Source organism: Myxine glutinosa, chromosome 7 (assembly GCF_964187855.1).
Source record: "Myxine glutinosa chromosome 7, kmMyxGlut1.1, whole genome shotgun sequence".
In the NCBI taxonomy this organism is placed as follows: domain Eukaryota; kingdom Metazoa; phylum Chordata; class Myxini; order Myxiniformes; family Myxinidae; genus Myxine; species Myxine glutinosa.
The window spans coordinates 189,710,608-189,724,376 of NC_136267.1; the positions used below are offsets into that span (position 1 = coordinate 189,710,608).

Sequence of the window (13,769 nt, forward strand, 5' to 3'; positions counted from 1 at the left end):
AGTGAAGATCGACGAAATGCAGTTTGGATTTATGCCAGGAAGAGGAACGACAGACGCGCTTTTTATTGTGAGGCAGTTGCAGGAGAAGTACATGGAGAAGAGGAAGAAGTTGTTTCTTGGGTTTGTTGATCTGGGGAAAGTATTTGATAGGGTTCCACGTGAAGTAGTGACATGGGCATTAAGGAAGTTAGGAGTGGAGGAATGGTTGATCAGAGCAGTGATGGCAATGTACAAAAGAGCGCGCACAGCTGTGAGGACAAAGGACAGGGACAGTGTTGAGTTTGAGGTGAAGGTGGGAGTGCATCAGGGGTCGGTACTAAGTCCACTACTATTTGTAGCTGTGATGGAGGTGCTGGCTCGGAACATAAAGGAGGGTTTACCGTGGGAGTTGTTGTATGCAGATGATCTGGTGTTGATTGCAGAAAGTATGGATGGACTGAAGGAGAAGATGAACAAGTGGAAGGAATGTATGGAGACAAAAGGTCTGAAGGTGAATATCGGAAAAACGAAGGTAATGGCAAGTGTTAAAGCATGTGGTGAGGTGGAAAGAAATGGGAAGTGGCCGTGTGCTGTGTGTAGGAAGGGTGTCGGAGTGAATTCCATTCAATGTACAATGTGAGCTGAGTGGGTTCATCAAAAATGTAGTGGTTTGAGAGGGTCATTAACCAGTGTGGCAGCTACATTCAAGTGTAAGGTGGGCACAGAGGGAGCTGCAGATGGAGGAAATGTTGAGTTGGATATTGGAGACAGCATGAAGCTGAAAGGTGTGAAAACATTTTGTTACCTCGGAGACATGCTGAATGGAGAAGGTGGATCAGACTCCGCAACGGTTGCTGGAGTGAAATGTGCATGGCAGAAGTTTCGGGAACTGAGTGGCGTGCTGACGAGGAGGGGAGTGTCGTTGAAGCTGAGGGGAAAGGTGTATGCTGCATATGTGAGAAGTGTTATGATTTATGGGAGCGAGACATGTGTAATGAAAGTCGAGCAGCAACTTAGGCTGGAAAGGGTGGAAATGCGAATGGTTCGGTGGATGTGCGGAGTATCGTTGAGAGAGAGGAAGACAAATGATGAATTGCGAAAGATGATGGGAATAGAGCCTGTGATTGATGCTGTGAAGAGAAACAGGTTGAGATGGTTTGGTCATTTGTTGAGTAATGATGAAAGTGACTGGTTGAGAAGAGTGATGGAAATGTATGTAGAAGGAAGTAGAGGACGGGGAAGACCGAGAAAGATTTGGCTAAAGATGGTCGAAGAAGAAATGCGGGCAAGGGGGTTAACAAGGAGAGATGAAGAAAATAGGGCAAAATGGAGAAGATTGTCATGGGGACCACAAGGCTAACCCCCGCTCTAGCAGGGAAAATGGCCTTAAAATGCCTGTTGTGTTGTTGTTGTATTTACACATTTTAATGCTGCAACGTACCGACAATTTCTGCTTCAAAATTAGTATTTTATGGGTAGACACTGTTTTCTGGAGTACTGTATGATGATACAAATTACATAGTTCTTGTTTGTTCTTTTCATTTGCAGAGTGCTCCAACTGCAAGGAAGCCACCAATGACTAGGCAACCAACTGAAGAGAAGGGAAAGATTCCTCCACCTTCATGTTCACATCCAGATTCTCCTGTGCAGCCCAATACCAAACACAGTGGGAGTCATGAAGAACACACGTACGCCACTATCGAGTCGCCAAGGAAGCTCAAGCGTAAGCTAGATGCCACCGTGGAGCAGCTACAGAAATGTAGAAAGAAACTGAAGATAGAGCAACAGAAATCACGCCGCTTGAAATGCAGAGTTACTAACCTGAATGCACTCATCACCATCTTGCAAGATGAAAGACGGATTTCTGAAAGCTGTGCATGCAGCTTGAGACAGCTTTGAGTGGAGTCCCACAGAAAGTGGTGAATAGAATCATCAATCGGAAAAACAAGAAGACTGGTGGTGCTTATCCTGAAGTACTCCGATCATTCGCGATGACATTACATTTTTATTCCGCCAAAGCATACAAATATGTTAGAGAGACATTCGAACTGGCTTTGCCACATCCTCGTCAAATTAGAGCATGGTATACTGGTATAGTGGTGTAGATGGCCAACCAGGCTTCACCAAACCAGCATTTGCTGCTCTTGAAGCACGGGCTAAGGACAATAAAGCTAAAGGAAAAGCGACTGTGTGCGCTGTGATGTTGGATGAAATGGCCATACGAAAGCATGTCAAATATGCAAATGGACAATTCCATGGATATGTAGACATTGGGACTGGCAAGTCTGATGACACAACACCAGTAGCCAAAGATGCGTTAGTGTTAATGGCAGTACAAGTGGACAAATCATAGAAGGTCCCCCTTGGCTACTTCCTCATCAATGGGATGAGTGGAGAAGAGCAGGCAAATTTGATCCAGCAGTGTTTTCCCAAGCTGCATGATGTAGGTGTTCGTGCAGTCTCACTCACCTGTGATGGACCTTCCTGTCACTTCACAATGATGCGCCATTTGGGAGCAAATGTGAACGTCAATGGCATGGACCCGTCCTTTCCCCATCCAGCTGATAGTACACAGAGAATTAATGTAATTCTTGATGTATGCCATATGCTGAGGCTCATTCGTAACTCATTTGCAGATGGAGGACTGTTCAAGACCCACGATGGAAAGACTGCAAGATGGCAGTACATCGAGGAACTCAAGCTTCAGGACGCAGAAGGACTGAGACTTGGAAATAAGCTCAGAAACGCCCACATGCAGTGGAAGAAGCAGAAGATGAAAGTTAATCTTGCTGCCCAAGTTTTCAGTGCCAGCATTGCAGATGCCCTTGAATATTGTAATAGCGAGCTGAAACTGCCTCAGTTCAGAGGTTGTGAAACAACTGTTGAATTTCTCAGGCTTGTAGATAGTGCATTTGATGTTCTTAACAGTCGCAACCCTCTTGCTAATGGTTTCAAGGCACCCATGAGGAAGACGAACAAGGACAGGTGGCAGGGTATCCTTCAACGCACAAGTAAATTCCTTCTTGGTTTGAAAGATGGCGCTGGGACTCCAATGTATCAAGGGCCGAGGAAGACTGCCTTCATCGGCTTTGTGGCGAGTATGGAAAGCATGAGAAAATTCTCAGAACTTGTAGACAGTGCGGATGCCCCCAATTAAGTATCTACTGACGTACAAATTCAGTCAAGACCATCTGGAACTTTTCTTCGCAGCGGTACGTTCATGTGGAGGATTTAACAACAATCGTACGGCTCATCAATTTCAGTCGACCTACAAGTGCCTCCTAATGCGACATCATGTAAAAAAAAATGGTACTGGAAACTGTTCCCTCTTAGATCATCACACTGACATTCTTCCAGTTCAGAACATTACACAATCGACAATCAACATTGCACGCAAATATGACATCATCGACAGACAACCATCACAAAATGACCATAATTACGCTGACACGCCAAACTTCGAAACAGTTTCACAATACAAAGAGGCGGCTGTTAGCTACATCGCTGGCTATGTAGTTCGCATGATGAAGAAGAGAATCGACTGCATGTCTTGTGCGATAGCACTGACTATTTCAGATGGTAGTTGCCATAATTTCCTGAGGATGAAAGACCATGGGGGCCTCCAGAAAGCATCATCAAGCATCATTGCCACATGCTTGGAAACAGAGAAATGTTTTCAACGACTACTGAAGACGACAAATGGGAATCTTCCTCAAGGATCCGGATTTTCAGCTGCAGTATCCACGGCTGTTACGAGCAATAATGTTCATATGAACTTATTTCCTGAACTGCACTCACACCAGTTTGAAACTGCAGTGGAAGATAATCATATTCACAACCCCGTGAAGATAGCAGCTTCTTGTTATTGTCGAATCAAACTCTTTCATCTTGGGAAAAAGGAGACGGAAGCCATCACCGGAGAGAAAGTCAGGAAGCAGATGTCCAAACTGATTTTGTTCAAGCACCAGTGAGATTGTAGAACACACATGATACAGTGTACATGTCGTGGCAATGATTGGGGGGGCACCCATATATCTCGCACCTTCTCCCTTTGCATACTGAGTATTGGCCCCGCTATACCCTCCCAAGCCTCTTGAGAGCAGTCCAAGACCATACATGATAACTCCATTTCCCGCCAGAAGACCTCCCTGGGGAGATCTATCGCTCCCAAGGTCGGTACATTGGATTGCGTGCACCCTAAAAACTGAAATATTATGTCCTCCCTGTGGCCTTACCGCCCACTCAGGCTCCTCACTGTCTGGGCCACCTCTTTGATCTCCCAGTATGGGATGAGGGTAGGGGGACGTGGTAAGAACTATGTATATGACCTGCTTGACGGGTGGAACTCTAAGATTTTCAGTGTATGGCCTCGAGGCGCTTCCTTGTGCATTGTACGCATCACGACTTGCTACTTGCTAATGTGGGTCGTGCTGCCGTGTACTGGGCGCCGCCGTCTCGGTGCATAGACTGGAAATATCCCGTGCATGTAACAGGCTCTTGTAATAAACACCGTGTGAACAGTTCTGAGTGCTTCCCGGGTCTCACTCGGGGTGGAGGGGGATCGGAGACGTGGGAAGCAGACTGCTGCTACCACATACACATGTTGCTATTTTATATTCTGTAATTATAATTTGGCAATATTCTGACATGTCTTGGAGGAGAATAACAAAAATATTTACTATGACCATCATGTTTCTCTGCCCAGAAGTACAACTCAGAAGTTTGTTTTCACTATACTCTTCTGATTCTGAGATAAATGGATGCAATTTATTTTCAATGGTACTCACTTCAGTAAGAATATTGTGCCATGTGGAATGAAATAACAAAACAAAACAAAACTAACACTTGACCACAAAACCATATGGTATACAAGTATTCACATACCAATTTATTTTGCAGATCCATGTTATATTATCAGCCATGAAAAAGTAAACGCAGTCCTATTTTCCTATTCTTTAAATTTTTTAAGAATATTTAATTACTATTAATATTAATATTATTTCATATTTAATTTAATTTATTTAATTATATTTAATTATTTAAATATTTAATATTATTATTTATTATTAGAATATTTAATTTATTTAATATTTAATATTTAATTAGAGGGAATTTAAAGAATTTAATATTTAATTATCAGCATATTTCCTACAAAAATTCCACCTTCCCACTTTATTTTATTCCATTCCGAATCGATTTTAATCCGTTCCAGGGTTGAAAAAGCATTAGTATTACAGGATTGATGAAATGCCATCGTACGCTGCTTACGGTTATAAAAATCGTAGCGGTCGATTTGAATGAAGAGGAATCACATTACATCGGTAAATGACATTCGTTTTGGGGAATCGTGGGGGAGCAAAGATGGCGGACAAATGGCTTCAAAAATGACCTTCCATTCCTATCCAACATTCATTTACGATGACTCGACTCCCAACGATTCCATCGCCACTGTTGAGAAAGACATAAACAGTGAAGGTGGTTCGTCTTATTCAGGCAAGAAGCCTCAACAGACTTTTGTGCAGCAATTGTCTCAGATATTGATTAGTCTGTCATGTGCACAGCAGGAGATGGGGTTTTCTAATCATGTCCGTGTGTCTGTCTGTCTTTCTGTGTCTGTCCAGGATGCAACTTTTTTACCATTTGAGCTATTGCAATCAAATTTTCACCAAATCTTTGTTATGATAATACAGAGAAGGAAAATTAATTTAGTCAAAAGGGCAAAGTCATCATCATAATGAGCATAATAATAATAATGAGCATAATGAGCATCATCATCATTTAGCAACACATAAAATCATCCATTTCCATCCAATTGACCTGACATTTCGATTTCCCACTCGAGTTTTGTCATCAAAGCTTCATTATGAGACTATGAAGAAGGCAAATTAATAATTTGGTCAAAAGGTCAAATTTTGTTCTGTTCCAGGTCAACATCATAGAAAATAGTCAATTTTCATCCGATTGACCTGAAATTTTAAGAATTTGCATATTGGGTGTTACTCAATGATAAAATGTATATTTTCTCAAGTCCAATCAACATCTGGAATTAAGTAATTTGCAAGAACAGACTCTACTGATGCTCGTGTTAGCTTGGAAGAATGATGTTGTTGTTGGTTTTTTTTTTTTTTTTTTTTTTTTTTTTTTTTTGTATAAAAGATCGAGGCTCGTGAAAGAGCGAACATTTATCACACAGAAAGACAAACCGACAAACCGACACATAACCGACAAACCGACACATAGAACAAATAACATCGGGAGCGGTAGACAAGATGGGGAGAGAGGGGGAAGGACACAAACACAACACAACACAACACAACACAACACAACATTTTAGAGCAAGAACCGAGAGACATGGAGACATCGAGAGATCTGTGGGAGGGAGAGGGCTTTGGGGGGGAGGCATGGGAAAGGGGGTGGGAGAGGCATAAAACATATGGACACTGCCAGGACTACCAGGAAAGAAGTTGGAATTACAAACAAGGTGGATCTGGGGTGAATTAGTGGGGGTAGAAAAGATCAAGGTTTTGGATGGGGGAAGATAAGAGATGGTGGTGAACAGCTGTTTTAAAGACCTGGAGGGAGGAGTGGGATTGAAGGGAGTGTGGGAGTTTGTTCCAGAGGCGGGAGAAAAGAGGAATGAAGGAGTGAAGGTGAGCAGAGAGCCGAGATTTCGGCAGTTTAACCATCAGAGGCTTGCTGGCAGATCTTGTGCGACCTGTAGGAATATTTGGGGGACAGAGCACAGAGAGAGCTGGGGGAGCAAGGCCGGAGAGGAGTCGGTAGAAGACGGAAAGACCACCAACCTGCCTGCGGTGAGTGAGTGAGAGGCCCTTGGAGTTAGCTTCATCACGGGAGATTCCAATGATTCTGAATGCTTTGCTTTCAACAGCGTGAAGACGAGCTAGGTGTGAGGCAGGAGCACCAGCCCAGAGGGGAGAGCAATATTCCATTGAGCTGCGGATGAAAGCCTTGTACGTGGTGAGGAGCTCAGGTGTGCCAAGGAAGGACTTCGCACGACGGAGGATGCCCAGTCGGCGACTGGCTTTGCAGGCCAGCTTGGAAATGTGGTTTTCCCAAGAAAGATCATGGCAGATAGTGAGACCCAAAAGCTGCAGCGACAGAACTTCTTGGAGAGGATTGTTGAGAAAGTAGATGGGAGGGTTGTCCAGTCGATCTTTTCGGAGAGACATAGTAAGAGTGTGAGATTTGTCAGGATTGAAAGACATGTTCCACTTGTTTGACCAGTCTGTGATTTTGTCCAGGTCTTCAGAGAGTGAGGAGGCTGCAGACTGCCGATCTGAGGGAAGAGGAATGGAGCGGCAGAGAGTGGAGTCATCAGCAAAGAGATAGAGAGGATTTTCCAGAGAGTCGGAGAGATCATTGATAAAGACCAGAAAAAGCACAGGGCCCAGCACACTGCCTTGGGGAACTCTCGGATTCACACTCGGAACTGTTGCCTTGATTGCCCCCTCGTCCGTTTCGCCCCAACGTCCGTTTCGCCCCCTCGTCCGTTTCGCCCCCTCGTCCGTTTCGCCCCCTCGTCCGTTTCGCCCCCTCGTCCGTTTCGCCCCCTCGTCCGTTTCGCCCCCTCGTCCGTTTCGCCCCCTCGTCCGTTTCGCCCCCTCGTCCGTTTTGCCCCCTCGTCCGTTTCGCCCCTCAACTCGCTCACAAAAACAATGTGTGGATCCACATGCTACATGTATGACTTGACATGTTCATTTAGTCAAAGTAGAGGATTCGTGTAGACGCATGTCAGTATACTTATCATCATCATCATCCTCCACGGATTCACACTCGGTATCAATGTGTTCAAAGTAGTCATTTTTCACAGACGTGCCACAAATGGTGATCAGTCTCATTATTGTGGTCACTTTGTGCTTTACATGTGAATGATATTGTTACTGTCATTGCTCGTGGATAAGCCAAGAGGGACGGCGACTCTTTAAACACCACGACGGCATTTTGGACGTAGCGATAAAGGCATTTTGGACGTAGCGATAACCTCAAGCCGGCTTCAGGTCCAAAGCCATGTTATCGATACAAATGAGGTTATCGTGACGAAAGTCACGTGACAGGTCTTAATTGATTGGCCGAGCACAACGTTCACCTTCTGCATTCTTATCAATAACTCAATCTATACATTAACCAATCACCAGTTGACATAAACTACTGCCGGGACAGATAGGATGATTGTCAGGACACTAATAAGTTTGAACCATGTATTCAAGCTTTACACGTATTTACAGGAGCGGGCGTGCATTTCCAGGGGCGGGCATGCATTTCCAGGGGCGGACGTGCATTTCCAGGGGCGGGCGTGCATTTCCAGGGGCGGGCGTGCATTTCCAGGGGCGGGCGTGCATTTCCAGGGGCGGGCGTGCATTTCCAGGGGCGGGCGTGCATTTCCAGGGGCGGGCGTGCATTTCCAGGGGCGGGCGTGCATTTCCAGGGGCGGGCGTGCATTTCCAGGGGCGGGCGTGCATTTCCAGGGGCGGGCGTGCATTTCCAGGGGCGGGCGTGCATTTCCAGGGGCGGGCGTGCATTTACAGGGGCGGCGTGTATTTACAGGGGCGGCGTGTATTTACAGGGGCGGGCGTGTATTTACAGGGGTGGGCGTGTATTTACAATGATCGTCAGATAGGTGCAGGTAATAACATTCCCACTTATCCCCTACGGTGCGGTGCATACGCGCCCTCACATTCCGAAAGGCCTCACACCACACAGGTTTGGCGCATTCCTCTTCCTCGCTTAAAATAAACAATTTATATATGCGGCATCGTATTTTCTAGTAAAGGCCAAAAGCTTCCTCATCTTTTACAACTTTTTTCTCTTTCACTACATTGCTCATCACATGCCTCACCTCTGTTACGATTCCAGGAACTTTTCTACTTCCCAAAAATGATGCAATGGTACTTGCTGTGACATACTGTATGGTCAGATTTAAATAATTGTTTGACTTGCTGCTCTGTACTCGCATTTATTTCAGTTGAAAACCACATGCCAATGACGAGCCGTATAGTCCATTAACGTTCACCATTGCAAAACAACGGAAGTGATGTCAAGAAAATTCATGCAAATCCCACTCGGTGCACGTGCTGTTAGGCCTGCGTATAAAAAGCTGCATTACGTGTGACATTGTGACCTGTTTGGTATTTGTGACATTCTGCTCCACACACCAATTAAATCTAAGAAGTCTGCATCGTTTCCTTTTCTTTTATTAACCCTTTGAATCCGAGAGGCTGGTCTACCAGGCGCTATTTAAACCTCCATAGTACCAGAGTGGCCGGTCCATCACTTGGCATGTGTTCGTTTTTCTTTTTGATACTTGATCGAGACAATCTATAATTCAAAATATCATTTATTTTAAATTACAGAGTTGAGAATCATATTCACAGGCAGAAAGAAAACCGAAAATTAAACAAATTTCTATTTTTCAGTGATTTTTCACCTCGGGAGGCCAGTGTGGGGTAACCAGAAGTCCAACTCTACCATGGACATCACCGGCTCATGGACCGGTTGTTGAAAAAAGGTAGGATAGAGATTTTTTAATACATTCAAATAACAAAGATTTTTTAGACAAAAAAAACAAAAACAAAAAAACATATCTACTCACCAAATTCACTTCTGTCAAGGGTGATAATTTCAGGGTCATCATCATAAATTCCTGTGAGCAACCAACAACAATCAAGGGATGGATTAAGTTTGCAACTTAGCATTACCGACAGCCTAATGGTTTTTTTTTTTTCGACATGAACAAAAAATTGAGCTCGTAAAAGAGGGCACCAGGTTCATAGACTGACAGAGGATCAAAGGGGAACAGAGAGACCGACAACATCTTTAGCCAGGGAAAGGGGAGGTGGAAGGTCAGAGTCGCTCAGGGAAAACCCGCGGGAAAGGGGAGGTGGAAGGTCAGAGTCGCTCAGAGCAGGGGTGGATATGGGAGAAAGCACGAGGTGATGGTGGGCACCACTTTTGAAAGATTTCAAGGGAGAAGAATGATACGGATTCACTTACACAACAACAACAACAACAACAACATGCATTTTAAGGCCATTTTCCCTGCTAGAGCGGGGGTTAGCCTTGCGGTCCCCATGACAATCTTCTCCATTTTGCCCTATTTTCTGCATCTCTCCTTGTTAACCCCCTTGCCCGCATTTCTTCTTCCACCATCTTTAGCCAAGTCTTTCTCGGTCTTCCCCGTCCTCTACTTCCTTCTACATTAATTTCCATCACTCTTCTCAACCAGTCACTTTCATCCTTCCTCAACACATGACCAAACCATCTCAACCTGTTCCTCTTCACAGCATCAATCACAGGCAATATTCCCATCATCTTTCGCAATTCACCATTTGTCTTCCTCTCTCTCAACGATACTCCGCACATCCATCGAACCATTCGCATTTCCACCCTTTCCAGCCTTCGTTGCTGCTCTACGTTCATTACCCATGTCTTGCTCCCATAAATCATAACACTTCTCACACATGCAGCATACACCTTTCCCTTCAGCTTCAGCGACACTCTCCTCCTCATCAGCACGCCACTCAGGTCCCGAAACTTCTTCCATGCACATCTCACTCGAGCAACCGTTGCCGAGTCTGATCCACCTTCTCCATTCAGCATGTCTCCGAGGTAGCAAAATGTTTTCACACCTTCCAGCTTCACGCTGTCTCCAAGATCCAACTCAACATTTCCTCCATCTGCAGCTCCCTCTGTGCACACCTTACATTTGAATGTAGCTGCCACACTGGTAAATGACCCTCTCAGACCACTACATTTTTGATGAACCCACTCAGCGCACATTGTACATTGAATGGAGTTCACTCCGACACCCTTCCTGCACACAGCACACGGCCACTTCCCAGTTCTTTCCACCTCACCACATGCTTTACCACTTGCCATCACCTTCGTTTTTCCGATATTCACCTTCAGACCTTTTGTCTCCATACATTCCTTCCACTTGTTCATCTTTTCCTTCAGTCCATCCATACTTTCCGCAATCAACACCAGATCATCTGCATACAACAACTCCCATGGTAAACCCTCCTTTAAGTTCTAAGCCAGCACCTCCATCACAGCTACAAATAGTAGTGGACTTAGTACCGACCCCTGATGCACTCCCACCTTCACCTCAAACTCACCACTGTTCCCGTCCTTCGTCCTTACAGCTGTGCGCGCTCTTTTGTACATTGCCATCACTACTCTGATCAACCATTCCTCCACTCCTAACTTCCTCAATGCCCATGTCAATACTTTGCGTGGAACCCTATCAAATGCTTTCTCCAGATCAACAAACCCAAAAAACAACTTCTTCCTCTTCTCCATGTACTTCTCCTGCAACTGCCTCACAATGAAAAGCGCGTCTGTCGTTCCTCTTCCTGGCATAAATCCAAACTGCATTTCGTCGATCTTCACTTTCTTCCTTATCCTCCTCTCCAACACCCTTTCCAATACCTTCATTCCATGCTCCAATAACTTTATCGCACGGTACGAGCCACACTCCAGAGGGTCACCTTTCCCCTTGTATAGAGGGACGAGGGTACTCAGTTCCCAATCCACTGGAATGCGGCCTTCTTTCACCACCAGATTACAGATCTCTGTCATTCTCTTCACACCCCAACTTCCTGCTGCCTTCAACATATCTCCCACAACTCCCGTCGGCCCTCCCGCTTTTCCACTCTTCATTGATTTTATCGCTTCCTCAACTTCCTTGTCAGTTATCTTCTCTGCCGGTCCTAAAACTGGGTTACTCTCTATGTTGCCATCCCATTCATTCTCTGTATTCAACAGCATTTCCATATATCTTTTCCATCTTCCTTTAATTCCATCTGGGTCGACAACGATTTGTCCCACTTCATCCTTCAAGCAACTCACCCCCATCACATCACACCTCTCTTTCACTATGTGCTTTGCAATCCTGAATACTGCTTTCTGACCCTCTTCCGAATCCAAGCGTTCTCCGAACATTTTTCTCCATGCCTCCTGCGCCTTTGCTACCTCTTTCTTTGCAGCCTTCCTGGCTGCCTTATAACTTTCATGCTCTGCTGTTTCTGCTCCCGTACCCTTCGCCTCCGGCCACTCCTTGAACTTCTTCCTCTTCTCGTCAATCCTCTTTCCAACTTCATCATCCCACCACCATGTTTCCGAGTGCCTCGGTGGTCCTTTTGTCCATCCACATACCTCACCAACGGCTCCCAACAGACGAGCTTTCATTGACATCCAACCACTTTCAAGCTTAACCACATCATCCTCTACCCTACTCAGCCTCTCTTTTAATGCCTCCCTTACTGTCACCTCTTTCAACCTCCACACCTTCATTCTCGGTTGGTACTTCACCCGCCGAGCTCTCCTCGCACCTTTCACCCTTATGTCGCAGACAACCAAGTGGTGCTGTGAAACAGCCTCCTCCCCCGGGATCACCTTTGTGTCCCGGAGTTGCCCCCTATCTCGCCTACGCACCATCAGGTAGTCAACGGTTGTCGTCGACCCACCTGACGTGTATGTAACAAGCTTATTATCCTCTTTCTGGAACTGAGTATTACAAATCAACAAATCAGCTCCATCAGCAAACTCCAAAATCCTTTCACCTTCTCCATTTCTCACACCATATCCGTAACCCCCATGAACTCCCTCAAAACCATCCATACTCCTTCCCACATGTCCATTCAGGTCTCCTCCCACCACAACAACTTCCTCATCTTTCACGTTTTCCATCAGCTTCTCTATCGCACACCAGAACTTGTCCTCTTCATCGCCTCGACCAACCTGCGGAGCATATCCTGAGATGACGTTCACAAAGAGCTTTCCAATCATCATTTTCACCATCATCAACCTATCACTCACTCTCGTCACACTCACCACACTGCCTACAAACTCCTCAGAAAACAGGACACCAACACCATTCACGCCCTCCGGGCACCCTTGCAACACAAACTTTTATTTCTGTCCCTGCCTACCCTTCACCATTCTCACACCACTTCCCTTCCATCTCGTCTCTTGCACACAACATATGTCCACTCTTCTTCTGACCAATACTTCCACCACTTCTCCTGATCTCCCTGTCATTGTCCCTACATTCCATGTCCCAAACCTCAGAAACCGATCTCCACTTCGGGCTGCACCCTGCCCATATGTCGTTGTAATTGTCATGGTGGTCTTTTTGAGGCAATGTTTTTATGGCCGGATGCCCTTCCTGAACGCCAACCCTCTTAGTCGTCTCTTACGACACGCAGGGATACGGTGTACCTATTCTGACCAGGGTACACACTGGGAAACGTTTAAAACATGGAAATTCTGGGGGGGGGGGGGGGGGGGAGGGCGGCGTCCGCATCACGGCTGCGGTTTAAACATATTGGAATCACTTACACAGATGAAAGAATATGGGGTTGGTAAAATGGAGGCGAGTTCGTTAAATATTATAAACATTAATAGTTTATTTGCCACTGTTTCACAGGTTTTGAATAAATAAATAAAACTTTAAAAAAAAAAAAAAAACTGATTAATCATCAGCAGGAACAGATATGTGGCAAGTCGTGCAGCATTCAAGACTTTTGTACAGGCACTTAAAGTCTAGAAGGTTGAAATTCCATTAAAAAAAAATCCAAAATCTACTATAAATGCACAAGGTGTGTGTGTGTCTGTGTGGCTGTATGTGTGTGTGTCTGTGTGTAGGATTTCCATACGAGGGTTTCAGAAGGTGTAATGGAGAGCCATCCCAGGTCACGCGGTATCCACCTTTGTGTGTGTGTATGTATGTATGTATGTATGTATGTATGTATATATATATATGTGTATAT

At 45.2% G+C, this 13,769-nt stretch overlaps 1 protein-coding gene across 7 annotated transcripts in view; it reads right to left on the reverse strand.

Moving 5' to 3' along the window:
* The window catches only part of DNAJC10 (DnaJ heat shock protein family (Hsp40) member C10), a 280,936-nt gene that overhangs the window by 231,098 nt on the left and 36,069 nt on the right, over nucleotides 1–13,769 (reverse strand). For all 7 annotated transcript variants that reach the window (XM_078782635.1, XM_078782634.1, XM_078782636.1 and 4 more), the window contains exon 4: nucleotides 9,590–9,640. In XM_078782635.1, the coding sequence (XP_078638761.1) occupies nucleotides 9,590–9,640 (51 nt within the window). The remainder of the gene's footprint in view (nucleotides 1–9,589; nucleotides 9,641–13,769) is intronic.